This window comes from Drosophila teissieri, chromosome 2L (genome assembly GCF_016746235.2).
Source record: "Drosophila teissieri strain GT53w chromosome 2L, Prin_Dtei_1.1, whole genome shotgun sequence".
Taxonomy (NCBI): domain Eukaryota; kingdom Metazoa; phylum Arthropoda; class Insecta; order Diptera; family Drosophilidae; genus Drosophila; species Drosophila teissieri.
In genome coordinates, this window is record NC_053029.1 from 8317533 (window position 1) to 8341042 (window position 23510).

The window sequence follows — 23510 nt, forward strand, 5'->3', positions numbered from 1 at the left end:
CTTGAAATTATAACAAATTGCAAGTCATTCCAAACGCAAAACAAAGTTCTGGAATATTTTTATTTTAAGCGAAATCGTATGATAATTTATACCGTGGAGGTCTGCCAAATACTTTATTCAAATGTATCTATAGCTCCAATACGTAATACAGAGTATCCCAACGAGATAAACACTATTATAATATCCCCACCCACCCACATCTCCACATGCAAATGCAATTTTATTTAAGTACTTTTAGTTATAGTTTTTAATACTCCTTCCCTTTCTGGCTTCCCTATTGAAGAGATTATTCGGTAGCCATCTCGCTCTGACCTTATCAGCAGCTGTCGGTGTTGGCAAATTAGCTTTAAATCACTTTAATCTCAGTTTATAATAATTAACACATTTTGGATAAAAACCACTCTATACTAATTAACAATAACTACATAATTGCTTTATAAAATAGCTTTATTTCATAATAAGATTTTGCCAATACCAACAGTTTATTTACTGTATTATTATTATTATTTATAACTCGGTGGAATTTCTTTTCAGTTATAAAGCCAGCTGTGTATATCTAACTGGTCCCAGTTAGATTTTAAAAATTATAAATTAAAAAACTAAATAACTTTTCGGTCTAAATTTCCAAATTCTTCAGTATTCTGCTGCTATCAGGCGAAGATCTTAGAGATAGGAGTGCACCTAGCTATTTCTGGCTATGTTATTGTGACAGCACTGGCGGCGTGGCGCGATTCCCCTCTAGACGCTTGAAGTAGTCCTACGTAGTTTTCGCGAGCGGCAAAGCTACGAAACCGATTCAGTTGCGCGACGACCGCTGAGCAATTAAGACGCAGTTCTAGTTTTGCGTTCTTCGATACTTTCCCCCCTCTCGCTCTTCAGTCCGGAAAAGTACAAAAAGATCTGTTCAAAATGCTGCGCGTTTTGAAGACCGGTGCCCTGCTGCGTTCCCAAACGAAGAACTTCGCAGCAGCTGTTGCGAACTACTCCTCCCTCCCGCAGCCGCAGACTCAGCCCGATATCCTCTACACAGGGGTAAGTCCTAACCCAACTCCAGAAAGAATGAAAAGTGAAAAGCACTACAATCGCACTTGCAATCTGAGCGAAGAACTGAACTCGAACAGGAACTCAATAGTGAGCATTTGACTTGTTTTTGAGTTGACCTTGAGGCGCGGACAACTGCAGCTGTTATCGGCGCCAGAGCCCCACCTCGAATACCCTACATATGCGAATCCAGTTTTTAGGTTCTCCAGTTCTCCTCAGTCCCCTCCCTCTTCGGATTTAACGAAAAGAAATTGGCAAATCAGCGAAACGCGAGCAGCGAACAGCGAGTCTCACCGCATTCAGATCACGTACACCAAATGTTTATCGCCAGATGTAGGGGATTGCAGGGAATTGTAGGGGATTAGGCTGCCTAAGCGAATCGAAAGACCGGCGACCAAAAGAAATATACACATGCGATATCGAAAAAAGCAACAACAACTGCACATGTACCTAGTTCGCCGGCTATATTTGTTGTTGTTTCTGCTGCTGCCTCTCGTTGTTTGCCATTCCCCGCAGTTTCTTTGTTACGTCAGTGGCGCTCGCACACGCAAAACAAAAATTGTTTGCCGCAAATTCTCATCATTTATTCTTCTCATCGCCTCGCGCTTTCAATTCTTCTCTGGGGAAATTTGCATAAATTTTACGATTGGCATTTTTTGTTGGTTTTTATCTTTAGTGTCACCAATTAAAACTAGCGTTCGTTCGCATTAATTGAGAGAGCATTGCGGTTAGGCAGCGAGCCAAATGCGGTTTTTGTCCAGATGTTCACTGGGATCCAACGAAATTAGAGCAGTTTATTTAGCTGGAGGTAATTTCATATGCAGTTCGTATATAAATTATAAATTGACAGAAATAAATAAATAAATAAACTAATACATACATACATAGTTTGTATAGTATCTTCAAAACGATAAAAATCATTATTTTCTACTTATACAAAAATACAATCTTACGACGTACTTAAATTTGCTTTAAATAGTTCTTAGTGGTTTAGGTTTCTCAGAAAATAAAACCACCAATATTGTAAGTAACTAAGACACATGTTGAAAATATATTATTATTATTTTAAAAATCATATCATACATCACATACACCATTTCATATATATTAATATTTCAAAGAAATAAATCCTTAAATAAGACGATTTTTTTTTAGCCTTTACCTGAGTTGAGCATACATATGTATGTTTATTTTCAGTGAATTGCACATTATGCAACCTTTTTAGTTTGCCAGAATCTGAAAATCTGCTTTCATAACAAGGAATTTCAGCCCATAATGTATGGCTCCCCACAAGCGTTCTAATCACTTGATTTATCGAATTGTATTTGTTGCCATAGGCAGTTTCCACTTCTTATCAGCGGCTGCCCTATTATTTTGGGAGTCTTTAGTGGAGCAGATAAGATGGCACACTTATAAGTTGGCCTTCCCTCATCGAACCAGTCTAATCGTCTAGCCAAACCCCCAAAAACTGAGCACACGTGTCATCGCTATGTTTATATTTTGCTATGTCTGGTGGAAAGTTTTAAATTCGCAAGCACATTGTGAAATTCAAGGCAGATGTATGCAAAAATAAAAACCATAGAGAATATAAAATGTAGTATTAAATACGATGACGTGAGAAGGGGGGTTGATGAGGGCTCACTTCATTTCAATCTTAATCAGTTAGCCGGTAAACGTTTCAGATTACCCGGGATGGGGGATTGTCAGATACAGGTAGTCATGCAAACTGAACAATCAGCCGATTGCGATAGAGGAACAACACGCACGGCAGCCAATAATAACAATAATAACAAATAACAGCAGTCAAGTGCTTATCATTTAGAGGAGCGGCTGCTTGTTTGTCAATCCAACGAAACGATGTAAAATACAAATGAATTCAATATAGGAGATTGCCGATGTGATATGGCGCTAAATGAAGTTGTTAACCATTTATTGCAGGTGTTCATCAACAACGAGTGGCACAAGAGCAAGTCGTCCAAAACATTCGAAACCATCAACCCCACCACGGAGCAGGCCATCGCCGAAATCCAGTGTGGTGATAAGGACGATATCGATCTTGCCGTCCAGGCTGCCCGCAATGCATTCAAGTGAGTGTGAAATTCGGTCATAAATACATATATTGTGTGTACTAATGAGCACTTCATAATCAACCACCAGATTGGGATCCCCATGGCGTCGCATGGATGCCTCGGAGCGGGGCCGCCTTCTCTACCGCCTGGCTGATCTCATGGAGCGCGATCAGGTTTATCTTGCCGTAAGTATCAAGGACTACATGGTCAGACATGAGATTATAAAACATAAATTAAAAGTATTCAAGACCTTTGAAGATAAGAATCTTAAGATAGTTTATACATACTTTCATTTTCAATTTAATTTCGATTTCCCTACAGAGTCTGGAGACCCTCGACAACGGCAAGCCCTACAGCATGTCCTACAACGTGGATCTCCCGACTGCCATCAAGAACCTGCGCTACTTCGCTGGATGGGCGGACAAGAACCATGGCAAGACCATTCCCATGGACGGAGAATTCTTCACTTACACCCGCCACGAGCCCGTGGGCGTGTGCGGCCAGATCATTCCCTGGAACTTCCCCATCCTGATGATGGCCTGGAAACTGGGTCCCGCTCTGGCCACCGGCAACACCATTGTGCTGAAGCCCGCCGAGCAGACCAGCTTGACTGCCCTGTACATTGCCCAGTTGGTGAAGGAGGCTGGCTTCCCGGAGGGTGTGGTCAATGTGGTTCCCGGATTTGGAGGTGCTGGCGCTGCCTTGGCTAACCACAGCGACGTGGATAAGGTGGCCTTCACCGGTTCCACCGATGTGGGCAAGCTTATCCAGCTCGCATCCGGAAATACCAACCTGAAGCGCGTGACACTGGAGTTGGGAGGCAAGTCGCCCAACATTATTCTGGCTGACACCGATCTGGACTACGCCGTCGAGACGGCCCACTTTGGCCTGTTCTTTAACATGGGCCAGTGCTGCTGTGCGGGATCTCGTACCTTCGTGGAGGACAAGATCTACGATGAGTTTGTGGAGCGCAGTGCGGAGCGGGCTAAGAAGCGCACCGTGGGCAATCCCTTCGATCAGAACACTGAGCAGGGTCCTCAGGTGAACGAGGAGCAGATGGAGAAGATCCTCGGAATGATCAAAACAGGCAAGAAGCAGGGCGCCAAGTTGGTCGCCGGTGGCAGTCGCCAAGATGATCTGCCCGGCTACTTCATCCAGCCCACGGTGTTTGCCGATGTCCAGGATGACATGACCATTGCCAGGGAGGAGATCTTTGGACCGGTCCAGCAGCTGATCCGCTTCAAGAAGCTGGATGAGGTCATCGAGCGGGCCAACAACTCCGAGTACGGATTGGCCGCCGCCGTCTTCACCAAGGATCTGGACAAGGCCAACTACATTGTGGGTGGCCTGCGTGCCGGTATGGTGTGGGTGAACACCTACAACGTCCTCCCCGCCCAGGCTCCATTCGGTGGCTACAAAATGTCCGGCCATGGACGTGAGAACGGAGAGTACGCTCTGTCCAACTACACGGAGGTCAAGAGCGTCATCGTCAAGGTGGCCCAGAAGAACTCCTAGAAAGGACCGGACAGATATTTCCTCCAAGAGGGAAGCTTAAAATGGTTCGCCCTGTTTAGGTGATCTAAATGCCGGCGATAATCTACTGCTCACATCTACAATCTACATCTCTATATGCACATAGTTTTAAATACATACATCTGTTTGATATACTTGCCCACGGCCAGTTTTTGTATTTTTTCCATTCGGTTAATTCTGTTTAAGTGTACATTTCTAATTTGAAATAAAGATTTTGCGAAACGTGTAGTTTTAAAATAAAGTTTACATGATTCTTATTTAGTATGCAATGCAGCTATAAAGCAGTACAGGGCACAGGTCTGACAATTCGACAGTTGTTTTATTTACGTTCTTTCCGTGCTCCCCTTTGTCCTATAGAGTTTTATGTGTAATTCCAGTGTTTGCCAATAGATCCTTGGCTTTGTTTATAGCACACTCTGAACTGAATGTCATTATTTTGCTTATCCCACAACAACGAGATAGGACAAACAAACAAGCGCACAGATACTTCCTCGCAGCTTACACTGCACGAAACATTGATTGTTTTAGCATAGAGCCAAGAGCAAGTGGATGAAGTGAGCAGCCAGCACACGGAGCTCAGGGAACTAGCTCGTCCATCTAGGAGAAATAAGCTTACATTTATTTGCATTTATTGGCATTTTCCATCGTTTTGTTTTAGCTCCGAGTGCCTGTGTTTGTATTTGTATCTGTATCTGCGTGTGTGTGGATTTCTGAGGGACTTAGACTCACATATCAGGACACACTCGCAGTTACACAGACACATCGGGTCGTTTTTCATCCGACATCATGGCCAAAAGCAAAAAATGGAAAAAGTTGTCCATTAGATTGGACAGCAGCTGAGCGTGTCAAGTGCTTTGCGGTTAGTGGAAAACTTGTTCTCTTATTTTCCACTTTGTTGTTTTCGAAATTGAATAAGCGCATTTGTATGCAATTTATTTAAAATTTGTATTTCAATTCTTGTGATGACCAAAGGCCAAAGTGCAAAGAGTTATTTGCTGAAAAAGCGGGGAATCTAAATATTTACATCACAACTCTATGACGGGATTTGTGAATGTGAACAATTTAATTATTGAAGTTGTCGTCGTTGCTAAAAGAATTTATTTGGCGTTCCTTTCTCACTTAACTCACACTTAATGTGATTATAATGAATTTTATAAATGGTATTCAACTTAACTGCTAATTTTAAAGCGTGTATGCAATTTAACTGGATAATTCGAAGTGTGTATGAATTATGAGGTTGAATATTTCATATCAGTTTGTATTTACCGTCGAGTGCCAACTAATGCAAAACAAAAATGTATTTTGCATTCCGTTTGCCGGCGCTTCAAACCTAATTCGATTTGTGCCACCTTTTCGTATTGAACAAAAAACCAGCAAAAATCACTAAGCCCCCACGGCGTATACGCAATTATTTTATTTTACCACTTGTATTCAGTATTTTGGCTCCCTGCACCAGATATTTTAAATTGATTTTCGCTTGATGGCAGCCATTCATACATATTCGGGTATAGAACAAAAAAAAATCACAAGGGAGAGACTGGAAAAACTGTTAAAATTGCAAATGATCCATGGGCAATTTTAATACCCCGAAAATGGCAGGTGGCCAACTCGGAAAAGGGCCCACTAACAGGGCCGGCACAGGACTATAGTTAGGAGGCGGGTGGCTGCGGGAAGGATATGCGGGAAAGGATATGGAGAAGGAATGATGATTGCCAAAAGCGCAGCCGTGCGCATTGAGGCGCGTGCACAGGTGCGCTCGAGCGTTGTAGTTCTTAGTTCAGGCTCGAGTGCGGAACATAATTGAAAATCGTTTTTCACCAGGCATGTTGTAAACTACAGCCATACTTTAATTAACCTGCCTCGCCAAAACTATAATTCAGCACAAGAAACTCCACAGCGAAAGCCGCCAAAAGAGCGGACCCAAAAAAAAACAAGTATCCGCCACATTGGCCAATTTGCAGGCATTTTTTTTGCGGCCCTGCCATTTAACTTTATCGCTGTGTCTCCACTCGATTACATTGTGATGTTCAGTGGCCAAGGGCTGTCAAAGGAAAAAGGGGAAAATACTAGAAGAAAAGTAACAACTCCCAGTGGGACATCGTAGAGATGCCAGCGCTTTGATCATTAGTCCGAAAAGGCCATGGACGGCGCAGATAAGCCAACTGGGAAAATAGCAAAAACATTCCAATGGCTAACAAAAAGGCGAATACAGCGTGTACAAAAACCGTAACATTGATTAGCACTGTAAACAAGTTCTAAAATGTTCGGTGGTAACTTAAACTCGCACAGCCCAAAATTATGCAACGAATATTTTCCGTTGGACGCGATTTAAAAAACGCTCGCATATCGCTGGGAAATCGCAAGTACCCATAAGTGAAAAATCAAATTGCGTTCAACTCACTCAGCCACGCAATTGCATCGCACTTAACCCAATAAAGTGCCAACGATCCAGTTTCAGGCCAGATGTGTCAGCATTTTGCCCCAAAGCCCTCTTCCCCCCCATCCTCCCCGCAACCCCTCCCTGTGTCAACCATGCAATTTCCCTTCGTTGTTGGCCTATTACCTCCGTTAAGCGGGCTAAATGCTCTCACAGACACATTCTATGGCCATAATGCGATTTACGCACAGTGGGCTTAAAAGGGATAGCTGGTGGAAATACGCTGAATGCAATAAGGTCTAGTCGAATAGGAATATAATGTAGAAAATAAATAAATATCCAAAGGTGACATGATAGAATGCATTAGTAGACTAGCTAATATAACCTTACACCCTACAAATGAAGGGTAGGAATAAGTAAGTACGAAGTCGCTCCAAATTACATTGATTTCTAAATATATTACATATTTACATATATAATATACTAGTGGGTTTACTTTGTTAGAATTTGTAGTTACAAAAGAAAACTTAAATAATTTTGACTGCTTGTTAGCGGTTATTTATTCTAAAATAATTGCTGCCCCTTGCTTAAAATGATTTTTGCGGTAGTTTTAAATGTTTCAAAATGTCTTATTATGGCTTATTGCCGTTTGGGGAAGAAAAGGTTTAAAGGAATGGATTCTCTACTTGGCAAACGGCTTCTTGGTGACCATATCGGCTGCCTTCTTCTCCGCCGCCCGCCTGGCGGCGGTTTCCTCGCGTTGCTGCCGGATCAGAGCCAGTCTGGCCAAGTCGGCCCTAGCCTCGGTGGTTTTACCAGCGGTATGGAGTTTCTCGTAACGCTGTCGCGCACTCTGATCCTTGGCCGAATCTCGACCGCGGCGTGATAGCCCCGGCTTGGATTGATCGAGCACAATGGTGGGCACCTTTTGTGGACCCTTCTTGGCCACCCGGTTGGGATTCTCGATTTCGATGAGTGAGGCCACGCCCTTTTTGGCATCACGAGATTCCGCTTCGCGTTCCTCGGAAGAACTGGCCCCTTCAGCGTCCGCAGCTGAAGTGATCTTCTGATTGCGAGTAGCTTTTTGCAAGTGGCGATTCTTCGCAATGGAGGATGATGAACTGGCTCCACCGACGACGGCTGCCTCTTGATCTTCGCCATCCGACCCAGAGCCGCTGACCTGGTCGCTGTCGTCCTCCGAGTCCTGCTGCAGTTCCTCGGGCGAAGTGAATTGGCGAGTGCGACCCTTGTAGTTCACGAACTTTCCTCGTGGCATGATGATGCTATCGATTTCCTATGTATCCTGTTTATCTTAGGTATATGTATGTCCTGCTGCTCCTTGCAAAAGGCAACTAAATCTTTTAGCTCGTTGAATCTTAATCTTAATTAAATCACTTGCCAAAAAACACTTTTTGCAAAAATTCGTTAGAAATGTAATAATTTCAGCTTGAAAATAAAATTTCAATGGCACTTTGTTGCTTTACTGGCTGTCAGTTTAGAAATGCTTTGAATCAAAAGTCAAGCGTTGCTTTTCTATATTTTTACACTTCTAGAGAAAGGAACTATAATTGAAAATGAATTGAGATGTACAGTTAAAAATAGCTGAAACGTGTCTGCATCAATATTGATTGGTTATTTTATTTTAAGCCTCTTAATTGACCTCATCCACTGCCCAAATCAAGCCAGTAATTAAAAATTCATTGTAACCCGCATTTGTCGGATTTGCTCGCCGCAGATGCCATCGATTTTCACGCCATCCACGGCAATAGCGTGAAAATGCGCAAAAATTCGCAAAAATGCTGTTGCAGTCAATAAGGTGGAACTTTGTAATCCTGCCACACCAGCAACATTCTGTTGCAACGACAGCTGTAGCAGCAGCAGCAGCAGTTGCAGCAGTTTCCATCGCTGCAACAAAAGTGAAAACGATGATGGCTTTGATGCCACTTCAAATGGAAACGTTGCCACACATCATCCGACTGCTCGACAACCAGCTCGTCTGGTTCTAAGAACTCGCCGACTGTTGCAGGCCTTTTGTTGTTTGCCGAATGCAATGCCATTTCCGTGTCCTTCTCCTGGCCACGCCCCCCGTTACACATGTCGCACACGAGGGCGGCAACATCAGTGTACCCTGTAATCGTCAGTTGACAAGGCATCTCAAACACTTGCTTTGCTCTGAAAGAGTGGCAAGTTTGTGAAAAAGTAAAGAAATCGGAAGTTCACCAAGTTATGCACAACATCTTTGGATTTTGACAAGTGATATATAATTTTTATAAAAAATAATATCATCATGAGTAAATTTCCATAGTTTGCATTTCTACCAAAGGCACGTGTTCTTTTAAACTGTTTTCCATATAGTTACTGTTTTGTTTGAATTATGTCATTGGGTTAATGGCATCTACCAGGTACCTAGATGTCCGAGCACTGGAGAATGGCATTTGGCTCGTTTCCCTCTGTCTGTGGCCCCATCACCCATTTTTTGTTGGCCGCGCTAGTCCGGAAATGTGCATAAAGTGGAAGTGTATTGCGCATTGGCGTGAGAAGAGCCATTGATGATGGGCTGGTGGTGGTACCCCTTTCCACCCCATATTCAGCGAACACGCTTATGTTCACATACCCCATTTGGGCCGTAACCCACTCCGCTCGGCATCTTCTGGGCATGCCGGGGGCGCCACAAATGCCAGACGAGACGCTGGCGAGGATGGCGAGGCTGATGAGTTGCCAGGCAGTGCATCACCATCAACATCGCCATCGCCATCGCCATTGCTCCTGGCTATTAACTTGCTCAAATATTTGCCCAGGCAGCCGCGATGCACTAGACGCTAAGAACAGCTAACATGGCCAACACAAAGCAAACAACGCTCGGGTTTTAAATGGAGGCAAAAATGAGCGATAACGTGGAAGGAATAATGTCCTTTGCTAGCTCGAGTACGCCAACAACAACGACAGCAGCGCTGCTTCAAAGGAACAACACTTTTTTGTTTGCGAAACTCAAGCAGAAACCACTTAGAATCCGCAAAAGTATTTATGGCACGCTTTAAAGTCGAACTTAAATTGGCCAACTAAATCTAAAGCATTTTATACTGCACCAGTTTTATGTCCAGCAATAAAAACCAACTAATAGAAAATATTGAGTAGTTATTGTTATACACGTTACTCGTAGAGTTCTAGTTTATTTTTAAAGATACGATTAGCTGTTAGTATGATACGTACGTAGCTTTCCATTAAATACGAAATTGCGTTTAAGCCTCGTTTAAGTACAGTGAAATAATAGCCTTAAAATGGCTTATTTTGCTCTGCCCAATAAAGCAGCTAGAAACGTTCCCGAAAAGCTTAAGTTGAAAGTATAGCAACGGCCTGGCGTTCTTTATGAAGGGACTGCCGACAAAACAAATTTAGCCATAACTCCTAATGCCCCCCATGACCTAGGCGAAATTACATTGAAATATATGAAGACTTTCTCCTTTGCCAACGGATGGCCCCAGCCCCCGGGGAGACCTTTGTGCGCTGATTGTAAAACCCTTTTTAATTAACTCGCACAAACTCGCGAACAAAACGCGTTCGCGAGTCACAAAGTAACACAAGGGCCCAAGCCAAAACGCGTTTGCAAGCCATTTTTATTTGGCGGCTGAAAAAGACCTGGCCCAAACAGATATTCCCCTCCCATTCCCCCCTTCCTTTTACTTTGCACAAACATTTCTGAGTTTGTTTTTCCGCTCCCACTGCCGCATCCTTATCCACCGCCGCCCCTCAGCTTTACAAATTGTATTTCAACGGTTTCGCGCTTCATTAAAATTGCTGTTAAAATAACACACGCATAACACACGAGGGGGCGGGGGAAGCGGAAACGTCCTCGCACAAGGACGCATAGAAATAGCTAGAGATACTCGCACTCGCATGTGTGCACTCGGAAAAATAGCATCTATCTTCACAACTAACAACACATTTTGCCTTAACAAAATACATCGATTTTCTGTTGAAACATAAATAAAAAACCAGGTCGAACATTTTTTTTTAAATAAATATTTTTGCATTGAATTGTATATTATAAAAAGAATAAAATCAAATCAATATCTATATATTAATATCAATATATATAATAAATTTATGTAATTTTGTTGGGTTGCCAAAATTATTTTAAATAGTTTAATACCTGAGTTGCACTTTGAATCCAAATATTTGAATAACAAAATATTTTCAGAGCCATACAACTTCATTTCATTTTGGTTTCCATTTAAAGGTCCATCTTTTTTCTTTCTCTGCAGGACTGCGTGCTTCTAAGCGTGTGCCAGCTGACAAGGCTTACAATATGATTTTGTGGTTCTGTTCATTTTTTGAGCTCGGTCTTCCTTGCTGTCGTTGTTTTGTTCTGGGTTAAAAAATTGTTCCCCGCATATAAACACACCATTCAACGCACTCGAGTACGCACACACACACACACGCACACACACTCACACAAACACACTCGCATACACACATTCGAATGCACGCGCAACGGAGTTAACCCATGAGTTGAGCTGGTTTCTTTGCCTTTTGTTAGTTCTTCAGTCGAGCCACTGAATTCAGTCTCAGTTTATATAGTTTATTTAACTTCAAAACAACTTTCACAACTTTGGGATGGCTGAATCTCCTAGAGAAACTTAGGCAAATTGAATGAGTGTAGTTGAAGTGAGCTTTAAAATGTTGAGAAAGAAGGATATGCAAAGTATTACATTTTAAATGGTTGGGAACTAAGTCAATAAGATTTCTTGATAACCCAAACAATCCCATTTTAAGCTATTTCACATGAGAACTATTATTTGCAATATTGACGTTCAAGAATTTTGTGTTTTGCAATGAAAATGATATTACCAGTGATTTTATTTACATTTGCTGACAACAACTACGTATGTATATGAAGTAGCTTGAATAAATAAGCTTTAGATTTAAGCAAAACTGAAAACACTTTTCAATATTCCTCCCACAGTAAATGAAGCAGTAACTTTAAACCTTTATGACCCTGGACGCTTTAAAACTTCTTCCAATGCGCCTGGCACTCGAAAGATACCCGCCAGCCAAAGTGTCACTAAATCTCACACCTCGACACCCAAAAGGGTTAAAGTGGCGGTTTCTGCCTTTTTTTGTATTTTTGTTATTGTACAGACCGTAGGCGGTATTCGTTTTCGTTTCGTTTTTCAGTGTTTATTTATTTTATGGCCCTTTTTTCCGCTGAAGTTTGAAAAAAAAGAGAAAACAGCCAAAAACAAGCGAAAAAGAAACCAAAATAAAGAAACCAAAAATGTTTTCCAATTTCGTGGACGCTGCCAGTCAGCAGGAGACCTCGATGAACGCCTGGCTGAGTGACAACAACACCAGTGGGTGGCATGGGGCATTAAGGAGGGGGAAGAGGGAAGGGGGGCGGCAGATGATAAGGGGGCGGAGGGCGGAAATTTCGGGTCTGGCCGAGTATATTAAAAGCCAAGAAGTTAATGAAGCGTTAGGCGCTGCAGACGAAGCCGCAATAAAGCGGTCCAAACATAAAACAGCAAAAGAGCAGGAAATTTATTTATTACTTTGCCATTTCCGCCCAGCCACGCCCCCTTAACTTGGCTATTTAAACAAAGGCGAGCACAGAATGCGAATGGCAAGCATTTCGAGTTGCTACTTCAACTTTTTCCATGCTTCTTGTGTTGGGACACGCGCAGCTGTTGATTTTAAATTGTTGTTCTCGTTGCTTGCTGTGGTTTTGTCAGCTTTTCCAGCTTTTCCCGCTTTTACCGCTTTTCCTGCACCAGGTCCTTTGATTCCTAGTGTTAGGTTGTGCGTGAGTGTGTGTGTGTGAGGCAGAAGGACTCGCTTTTGGCCATTGTCTTTGGCACTTGCCTCTAAGCGGCTACTTGAGCAGTAAAACCGGCACGAGCATTTGCATTTCACTTCTGCCTTCACTTATTCATTTTTCACAGCTGACTCTCTTGCTTTTTTATTGTGCTGCAGCAAATGCCGCAGAATGCTTGTCAGCAATTTGTCATCCTCCACAGCGTCCTTCCACTTATTTGTTCCGCTCTGCAGCAGCGGGACAATGAGACATTTTTCTTGGCATTAATTGCAATTAAAAAGTAATTCCAACAAGGCGATATCGAAGTTAATGGGCCAATTAGAATCAGAAAGATGTGATTTTGCTAGGGATAAGAAGCAGATTTTTACACTCGAATAACTTTTGCAACTTAATTTTACAGGAATTAATCTAAAATAAATATTCAGTTCTTTTGCATTTTTTCTATTTAGAGATTTTAAAAAGTATTTACATTCAAAATAAACATTAAATGCAGAAAATAAACTTTCTTTGGCAAAAGTGCAGCAGTTTATTTTACGGGTTCAGCTGAGCTTTTAGTATTTATTAGATTTACTTAACTTTTAAACCTCATTTTAAAATTCTGTAAAATAAAATGCATCTGCAAACCATTTAGCTTAGTCCTATAAACAAATTAAAGCTTTTAAGAAGAAAGTTAACGAATGGGAATCAGTCAACATTTATCTTCTATTCAGAGGACAAGAGCAGATCCTGTGGTGTTTGATGTCACAGCCCGCCTTATTTATCGACTGTTAAACTTTTCATTAGCCATTTCGTTTAATTCGCACACAATGGCGTGAGATTGCAGGGGGCTTTTGAGGGCAGCAAAGGCAGCGAAGGCAGTGAAAGCAGTGAAAGTCCCGACAATGGCGAGGAGAAAATGGCAGCGGAAATACGCAGCATCACAAACAAACAACCAGCGGCACTAAGTATAATGTATTTGTGTTGAAAGGCAACCACAGTGGCAGCTTTACTGCCAATGTGTGGGTGCCTCTGCTCTCGTGTGTGTGTGTGTGTGTGTGTGCGTGAATCAAAGATACAATCAGTGCGCAATTGTCTGCGTTGATGAGCAGCAGGATCTGGGAGTCGCCCATCCTTAAAGCGAGCAATTCCCAAGCCAGTGCCCATACAATATCTGCTCCTCTCTCCTTTTATGGCCGAAAACGCCGCGTAATCACAATGATAATCATCACACATCCAGATGCCGCAGAGAACTTGACGGAATACATACAATTTATTATTATTATTGGGCTTAATAAAAAGCTTTTTATGCCAGTCATGATTAAAGTTGATGGAGCAATATGTATTTATACCAGCAATCCCCCAGAAGAAATAATGCCTATTGTTAGTTTATAACTTTGTTGAATATTAAATATATAACTAAATTGAGCTGCAATTAAATAAATGGAATATAATAAAGATTAAAAAATTAATACAAATATTAAGGAGAAAATAATCTGAATCACAAAATCTGGAAATATTTACATTATATCACAAATAGATAATACTTTAATCCCTCTTCTATTAATGTTGTTAGCCACAATAAAAGATTTTTGCCACTACTCGCGCTTTGTTAATAAAATGAAATTATTAATTTTCACTTGCAATGAAATTTGTACTATCCAAATGAGCTGCTGCATTTCCAGCTACTAAGTTGATGTGTAACATTGGTATGGCTATTGATTTGCAAACAAGAGCCTCATTTGAATACCATCTCTAATTGGATTGCACACGAATATGGAAATATGGACTGTGGATTATCAGTGCCTAACAAGGATCATATGCCACTCACCTTGATGAATTTCCAAACAGGGATTCGCAAATTACTTGTTTTGCATAAGCCGACAGAACTTAACCTGCTTTCCCGCTTCGCTGAGCCACAAGTATTTTAAGCGCATTTTCTCGGTGTTCCCGTTAAGGTGACAACTTTGGGTCTGAATGCGAAACTTGGGGAAAACAGCAAACAGCTTAGGACCAAATATACATACATATGTAGTCGCATTGCAACGTATTCTATTTAATGCTCACACGAGCAATGCTTGTATGTATTATTTGTGCTAAAAACGTCGGCCAGCTGACAGCGCGATGCCAGTCAGCCTGCTTGGCCCGCATAAGTATGCTACAAAAGTGTGTATGGTCCAAAAGGATGCCACACACACACACAGACATTCTCGCGCACACAGCAACACAGACAGGACTTAAACAAGCATTCGAGTAGTGCGACATATTACAACTCCCCCTTTTCCACCCAGTTCGCAGCTATTGCAGTCTCCACAGTCCTTAAAGCGAGACCGAAACCAAAGCTTTCATCCATTTATATGGCAAATGTCGGTTTGAGATTTATGTACGTACTACGTATATTTTATTTTTTTTTTGCAGCAGTAAGGGACTGATTTTGTAGCTGTCCACTGGGAAAAAAAATGTAATCAATAACGTGCTCTCTGCATATGTAAATTGGCTCTCTCCGCTTTGCTTTTTACTAATTCTTATGTTGTAGTGCTTTGTTCTGTTTAATTATAAAAGTGGAATTAGAGATGTGTAAATATGTGTTTTTTCCCTTATTGAAAGGCACTAAATTACTACACAAGTGCAGTATTCCAGTGTTTTGCTCACAAACCGCCTGATGACGCCACATTCAAGTGATTCTTTGTAAGCCACAGTATATTTTATATATATTTTTTTTAAAGAAATATGTCAATTTAATGGCTTTGCTTTATGGGCGTGGTGGATTTGAATGTGGATTGTTCACCCACGCAAGAATGTATTTTGCCACAATTTTGTACTTTCCGATGATATTTCATTCTCTTTTTTGTGGTCTTCAACTGCGGTTATACTCGTAGAGGAAAAAAACCCATTGAAATAGAATGTATACGATTACGATGCAATTGGAATTGCATTGTTAATTTTGCAAAGTGCGGTTAACCGAGCGGTAAAAATATGTTGCCAGCAATAAAATTAACCCGCTTTGTAAAGTTTAAACTGGTTTCAAAAACACTGCTGTTCAGTGATGAGAAAAAACAGGCTTACTACTGTACCATAAATGTAATTGAAAACGTGGAAAAAGTGCTTTTAAATTGCCGAAATGAAAGAATTCGAGCGAAGCAACTGAATAATATCTTGGGACTTTTCTCTTAATCGCCCCTCCCACATTGCCCATTAACGGCATCATAAATTATTAACTAGGCCCGAAAATCTGCAGCTGGATAAATGCTCTCAGCCAGAAAAGTGCGCTCAAGCAGACAGGGGACCAAGTCGAGGGAGGATTTCATATGTACAGCCATTTAAATATGTATAAAAATCCCCAAAAAAGCACAGCCACACATGAAAATGAAGTTGATGATGATGGTGATGATGGTGATGATGATGCTGCTGGTGATGGTCCCGATGACGATGCTGATAATGGGGCTTACAACTCAAAGCCACAGCACAGTTATTTACATAAAAGTACATACAGAAACTCACACTGAAGCGGAATGACACACAAACACAAGAGTCAACATTTCCTGTTGTAACGCAAATTGTGAACAACTTTACTAGCCCTATTTTTTGTTATTTTTTCTTATTTTTTCCCCTTCATATTGTTGGCAAGGATAACAGCGTCCGTATCGCTTCCATTGTTTCGCCAGGCGTAATCACAACAATGCCCAAATAATGACGGAAATACATGGGAACTATCCTGGCCCAATATCCTGTCCAACAAACAAAAACACCGTATCGATGGTCCAAGTGCGCAAAATTGGATCGAATGTTAGTGTGTTTCTACGACTAGGCAAATATGGCGAATATATTAAATCAACAGGATGTGCTACGTGATTTGGCAATGCCTAAGATAAATATACACAATGCCCCCATCCATTGCCCCATATACCAGAAACCTTGAAACAAAATAAATTCGTATTGATTTTAGTTATATTCCAGAGAAGCCCTACAGCGTTTATAACTTGTTTACATGTAAGCAAATATTTCTGATATTTTTGTGTTTGTTTAAAACAGTTGAGGTTGTACTTAAAGTTCAAAGGTAAAGTTACAGTTGATTGTTATGCAATGGATTTGAAGCCTTTTGAAAACTTTTTAACTCAGGTTAATCAAACTCACCTTATTCCGCCTACATTGAGTATGATCCGATTTTCGCCATCCATGTTGCATGCAACAGTTGTGGCAACAGCAGCCGCATGCCAAACTAATTCTTCGACGGCCCGCCAGCAAATCGAACAAGAACTTGAAGTTTTATGTTTTAAATTTTACAAAAAGCTGTCACACCAATAGGTATTTTGTATATACGAACACTGAAGCACTCGCGATCCACACGGCATATGAGTAATCTGTACCTGCGGCGCAGTTCTTTTTAATTAGACCTAAGCTCAGGTTGCACTTTCACCTAGTTCCTGGTTCTTTAGCACTCAGAGCTGAGTTTGTTCTTTTTGGTTTATGGTTTTAGCACTGCCTTGCTTCCCTTTCCATCGTCCTTTTTCGCTTTTGGCCCACGGCACCTCGTTGTCCTTTGACTGTAAGTAAAGAGGAAACAAAATAGATCCCAAGGACTTTAGTAGAGTAAAATGCATACCGAGATTCGGTTAATATTTGTGCAGCAATGCGTTGTGTGCCCTCAAGACACACACACGCGCACAAATTGATGTATATGTAAAATGCATTTTGTGTACATGCAAATACTTGAGGCATAATCCCAGTTGCGCAAAAGTGCGCCAGCATCGAAACTATTTTCCTTTGATAAACGCAAATTTAATTACATATTTTTGTTGCACGGAATTTCTCAAGTACTTCGCCAAGGATTTAAGCTTTAACTGGAATTTTAGTTGCAGAAAAGTCAAAATGATTTGAGTTTTATACATTTTGCTTTGAATTGAGACATGTCAAAGGTGCTTCACTTAAACAAATTCATTTGCCAGCCTCGAGTATTTCATTTCACCTTGGTAGTATCATAATATTATTCATTATTTTCATATCAATTGTGGTTAATTAAAATTTCATTTTCCTTTACCGTCCAGTCCTTTACTGTGTCTTATTATAATTTATTAAAAATACAATACAATACAATTACAATTTATTAAAAATACAATACATTGGTAAAATGTAGTCATGAAAATATTAAATTGCAGTAATAAAGAAATACATTATTAAATGAAAGACTCAACTCAACTAAGCACTTCAGCCTGAAATACAGATTGCGAACGTCACTTGAAAGCCCCGTGAAATTCACAAAATTAACACAAAGAAAAGTGAAAGGTTCGGGAAAATCAGGAAAAGCGTTGCGCCCCATCACTGTGGCAGTTTTATGGCCAAAATGATGTGGCCAGATAAGAGGACAGACCTGCATTGAAAAATCTTATATATAGACTATAGTGACTGCGCCGTTAGTCGCTTTGGCTGAGTATGCAAATTTTTTACTTGGCCGCACTTAGGCAGCATTTGGGCCAGGACTCGCAAGGAGGAAGTTGGGGCCATGTATTCGCTGTCAAAATGACAAAATGTTGGTTAAGTGCGACGAGCGCACAAAAGTCAGAATGGAGACAAGGGAACAGAGAAGAGGTAGCGACAAGACCACTCCACCGATCAACCGACCGACTGACTGACTGACTGACTGAATGACTGACTGACTGACTGGATGACTAACTGACTGACTATATAAAAAGGACACTCGACAGGGAGTACGACTTGCAGTCGGAATGGGATTGCGAGTGAGCAGCTGGGCCAGCATCAAGTGCGTCATCAATCTCGGCGGCGTTTAGAGAGACTTTCCATTCATTAAGTGGCTGCCGCCGCCGAGGATTGACAGGAGCAGCTCCTCATCGTTGAGTGCTTTCAGTTCGCGCTTTGTCTTTGCGTTTTGGCCTCCTGTTCCCCAATCCACCAGCTCCCATTCCCCATCCTCTTATATTCCCACTTCACAGCTGCACCGCCTGCTGCTGGCACTTCGCTGTCTCCGCCTCTGCCTCTGCCTCCAAGGACCAAGGACCAAGGATACACCGACTCCCCAAAATCAATCACTTGCTCAGTGAGGCCCGGCATGTTCGAGGATGGGTCCTATCAAGTCCCCTGCTTGTTTCCCTTAGAGTCTCCTGTGCAAATGTGTGTTAAAGTGAATAATAAGTTTTTGCCAATTTTGTGTTGTGATGGAGGCGATTTGTTTAACCGCCTTCGGGGATGTCAAATTTGTTTGGCGCTTGTATTTTCAAACAATTGAAAGGCAAAGAGTTAAATAAAGCTAGGTTACTTGATTTTAAACAAGGATATAAGGGAATGTTAATAATCTTTAACAACGCAATAGAATTAATTACGGCAGATTTAATAAGCAAAGTCTTATTTCGATTATTGAAGAAGCCTCAGACCTGCTTTACAGTAATATACTTAAAACCACAACCTTAACCAAAAACTATAAAATATTTTAATTACCTGTGAAAAAGGTAATTTCTCTTATACAAGCATGTTAATATGAATAAATGGCCAAAATAAATTGAATGTTCGCAGTACACAAAATATCCATTTCAATTGCATTAACGCAACGTCACTCATACGCCACATTAACCCAATGGTTAAAGCAACCTCGTCCAAACAAAAACACGAAAATGGAGCAATGAAATGGACGCAGATAACGCTGACTCTGAGTCGGAATCTAAATCGGAATCTGAATGCGAGGGGAAAAAAAGAGAAAATCCGAAACAATGCTGCCCACAGTGCAATTGGAAAAAAATAAAAATCAGAACAGTCAGTACGAAATGGGGAGGTAAAAGGAAAAGTTGTGCTGAAAACAAAACTACGGCGAAACTAAATAGAAAAAGTTTCGGGTCAAACAAAACGTTTCCCTTTCGCTGCAGCGAAATAATGTGCAAATGAAGAGTGCAGCAAATGGCAAAATGGCAACACACACAGACCCATAAATCGAGTTGCGTTTTGCGTTTTCCTTGTAAATTAGGGATGCGAGGGGCCGGGGAGATGCTCCTCCTGATGGCGATGATGGTGAAAATCAATGGCCAGGAAGCGGGCTTCTTCGGCGTCGCGGGAAAACTGCTGCGGACAAGGTCAGTCCGGCCATTGTCCAATTGTCCGGAGCGGAAATAACCAGAGCCAAGAGTCAAAAATGGCGCAAAAATGGTGCAAAAATGGGGCAAAAATGGGGCAAAAATCGGGCAAAAGTGGGGCAAAATTGGGGGTTGTTGGCGAGCATAAAGTTCTGCGAAAGCAGGGGACCTCGTTCCCTTCTCGGATATTGGAAAATAGCTTCAAGACTTTAAGATGAAATCCCTGCTCCTGAGCTGTCGCACATCTACGCATCAAACTAATTTACTAAAATAATGTGTCATTTATAAAACAAACATTTATGTTGTTTTTTGTGTCAAGTTTCTTTGCTTTAGCGTTTTGTTTACTTTACTTTTGTCGGCATCAATTGCACATTTAATATTATAAAAATAGTGCAAGCTACTATAAAATCAATATTGTCCTCGGCAAGTGCATATGGAACTTGATTGCACATGACTGTTGTAAATGAGAAGGAAAACTCTATCTGACTTGGTTGCTTGCAGGCGGAATCCAGCCAAATGCCAAACAATCTAGATTCAGTTTATTGTTTGTGACTGCCTGCCTTGAAATGCATTATTTATCAGTTTCAAGCAAAAGTTTGCTGAAGTGAAAATGTTTTTAAAAAGTTTGTGAACTAAAACGGAGAAGTATAAAAATCAAACAGAGACGATTGAACACAATTCGAAAGCACACTGTTATATAATTTATTTCTTTTAAGAAATATATACTTACTTTTATTTAAATTAAGTTTAAATACATTTAATTTTATAAAACTCTATAAAAATAATAACTTACTTTTGAAATTGATATTCTAGCTTAAGGCAAAGTCTATATTTTTTTTGTGTGTAAGAAAGTCACAACAAAGGTTCCAAGGACTCGCACAGGACAATAGAGGAGAGCCTCAATAAGCCGACATTGAAGCAAAAAGAGCATTGGCCCATGATAATAGCAAGAAATACATAATTCGTTTGTCTGACCAGCTCCACAATATCCTGGAGGACAAAAGGAAAGGAACCCCACGTAATCGCAAAAACATTGGCCAAGGCAAAAAGCAACTCAGCAAATGGGGCGCCCAAGTAGATGTACATCGCAGGGACTTTCGGGAAAATCGTGAAAAATCGAATTATGAATACGCCGAGGCGGTGGCGGGGGCGGAGGAAAAGCAGAAAAAGGGGAGTGGCAACGTCATGCAGCGCATTTGAAATCATTGGCCTGTGCCGAATGGGATTATCCCCAACGTGTTACTTGTGCTGCTTGCTTTTAGTCCCGAAAATATGATTACTACTTGGCGGCAGCTCCAACTTTATGGCTCTCCAGGACCACGCCCCCCACGCCTACGCAGGCCTGGTGTGGGCGTGGCAGCTTTTGGGATATCCTCCCCCTGTCAGGCATTAAATAATAGGCCATAAGAAATTGAATTGTAATTTATGCCATTTGTTATTCTCCCCAGCCGAGCCCATTCTCTTATGCATATGAAATATGTTTGACAGATGCATAAATAATTAGACCAGAGACGCAGTGAGAAAAGGGCGAGGAAAGTCTAGATATACATTCTCTATTTCAACACCACATTTTTATGTTACATTTATCCTCAAATTTAAGCCGACTAAAGAATACAAGCTTTTAAATGTAAACTTTGAATCAAACATGCACCTAATTTTCTAAGATGTGTCAAGAGAAAGACATAACAAGTAAGCATAAAACTAACGCGTTTCTAATTATTAATAAATAATAGAAAACAAAAACGTTCAGAACACTTTTTGCGCTGCTCGAAATGAAAAATGTATCAATTGTAGAATAATTTTCACAGCCACGAAAATGCAGTTGTACAACGTTTTCGCACAGAGCACTCATCGAGAAATACTTTAAAAAAACTAGAAAAACGAAATCATAGCCAAAAGATTTATTATCGACATCCGCAGCAGCTGTCAGCACAGAGTGATATTTATGTTTTCCTTTGGATTTCCCAGCCATACTCTGCTGCTACTTTCCTTGTGGAAAACCATCGCATCAGTCAACTCGCATTGGCAGTTATGGCCGACTCCACTTGGCAGTGTTTTAGTTTTGCACAACTTTTGAAAATCTCTTCAACTGCCTCAGAGTTCTGCTTCAACAGGATGGCCCAGAAATAGTTTACATATGCACACGTATGAAACTCATTTTAATGCTTGCTTTTCTCTGAAAATCCCCACCATTACTTTTTCCCAGTTATTCCGTGTTGAATGCATACGTAAAACTGAACATTTTCTCCCTTTTTGATGTTGGACATGTAAAAATATTTGCACTAAGCCAGCCAAAGTGTAAGGACGAGCGGCATTGGCTGTCTGAGGAACTACATGCTTTTCATTCAGCACTTATCACATATAATGGAATATGAAATTCACATAAATAATGTGAGTGCAGGATGCACAAATACGCGACCCATTTTTTGTTTGCACTAGTTGTGTAGTTGTGTAGTAGATCTGCTCGCACTGGATCTCGAGTATATTGAAAAATATTTCATTACATTCCCACAGGATATGGCAATTTGCCTGGGCTGGCGAAATCTTGCTTAGTTTTGCTCCTGTTTCTAACTCGACGAATGTCCCTGCTGGCCTTTAATTAAAAGCAAACATGTTTGCCTGCAAACCCAAGGCAAACACACCCACCACCCATGCCAGTACATTTTATTCCATAAAGTAAATGTTTCACAGACTTAAATTACATTTTGGCAGGGACTTGCCTGCCCACTTCTCCGCTCTGTGAACACACGTGTGTTGCATCACGTGTCGAGATTTCAGGTTAAATAATTTGTTTTCTGTCGAAACTCGTGTATTGGATTTTGTTAAATTGTTTACACAAGTCCGTGTTTTGCTGCTGTGCTGTATGTAAAACACATTTTATGGCTTAGGCAAACATACATGTATTCAAACTAAACCACAGCGTTTGATTGCAGCCTGCCTGTTAAATTTCAAGGTTCAATAGCTTTTTATAATTGTTTCGTAATACAAAAACAAAATGTACAAAAGCATAAAAAAGAACGGAAAAACTATTAGTCACATTTTTACGTAACTCCCCCAGTAACTCCAATGATCTGAGAAATGATTGCTGCTTGTCGTTCGCTATCAGCCCTATCAATTTCTAACATTTTGTATAACCAGCCGTGCAAATAGCATTCGGAGACCTGGGAATTCTTATCGAGGCAACATTAAGTCATGCGGAATGGCAATCAGACCGCAAAAGACATCGATGAGATCACGAGCACATGACTAACGACAAACGACAAATGACAAGTGCCGTGGAGTTGGATGCGTGAAAACGCATTTCTCGGGACGACAAGCAGTTCACATACTTAAGATGAACTCGGTTATGTGGTGACGTCAATGGCGGGCTGTTTAATTAAATTTCCAAAGTATTTTTCATGCTCTTAATTGTGTCAACGTCAGTGCCAGAGAATTCGAGGCGGGTGAGGGATGGTTGGATGGTCGGGAAAAATGCAGCAAGGCCGTGGATGTCATTAAGCGCAGCTTCCGCAGGAGCGTGCAAAAAGGAGTGGGAATGCGCCCCGGAAAGTAGGCTACACAAGTCAGTAGGTCACAGACATGAAAGCAGCAGCAGCAGCTGTTGTCGATGACAGGCCCCCGGCTCC

At 41.2% G+C, this 23510-nt stretch overlaps 3 protein-coding genes across 4 annotated transcripts in view; 1 reads left to right on the plus strand and 2 right to left on the minus strand.

Moving 5' to 3' along the window:
• Positions 1-16986, minus strand: part of LOC122611923 (potassium voltage-gated channel protein Shaw-like) — a 35920-nt gene extending 18934 nt beyond the window's left edge. For both annotated transcript variants that reach the window (XM_043785343.1, XM_043785342.1), the window contains exon 1: positions 16943-16986. In XM_043785343.1, coding sequence (XP_043641278.1) covers positions 16943-16986 — 44 coding nt within the window. The remainder of the gene's footprint in view (positions 1-16942) is intronic.
• LOC122611924 (aldehyde dehydrogenase, mitochondrial-like) lies at positions 791-4884 on the plus strand. The gene is made up of 4 exons (XM_043785344.1): positions 791-1032; positions 2980-3128; positions 3199-3295; positions 3432-4884. Exons 1-4 carry the CDS (start codon positions 910-912, stop codon positions 4623-4625), a joined length of 1563 nt encoding a protein of 520 aa, XP_043641279.1. The 5' UTR covers positions 791-909; the 3' UTR covers positions 4626-4884.
• On the minus strand, positions 7556-8504 carry LOC122611926 (28 kDa heat- and acid-stable phosphoprotein-like). The gene has a single exon (XM_043785346.1). The coding sequence runs from the start codon at positions 8294-8296 to the stop codon at positions 7703-7705; it is 594 nt and encodes a 197-aa protein (XP_043641281.1). The 5' UTR covers positions 8297-8504; the 3' UTR covers positions 7556-7702.
• Positions 16987-23510: the final 6524 nt, after the last annotated feature.

Excerpts from the sequence above, each read along its gene's own strand:
- LOC122611926 (XM_043785346.1), bottom strand. The coding sequence starts at position 8,296 with ATGCCACGAGGAAAGTTCGTGAACTACAAGGGTCGCACTCGCCAATTC.
- LOC122611924 (XM_043785344.1), top strand. The coding sequence starts at position 910 with ATGCTGCGCGTTTTGAAGACCGGTGCCCTGCTGCGTTCCCAAACGAAG. Across the intron at positions 3,129-3,198 it reads GCTGCCCGCAATGCATTCAA|ATTGGGATCCCCATGGCGTC; the intron begins GTGAGTGTGAAA and ends ATCAACCACCAG. Across the intron at positions 3,296-3,431 it reads GCGATCAGGTTTATCTTGCC|AGTCTGGAGACCCTCGACAA; the intron begins GTAAGTATCAAG and ends ATTTCCCTACAG.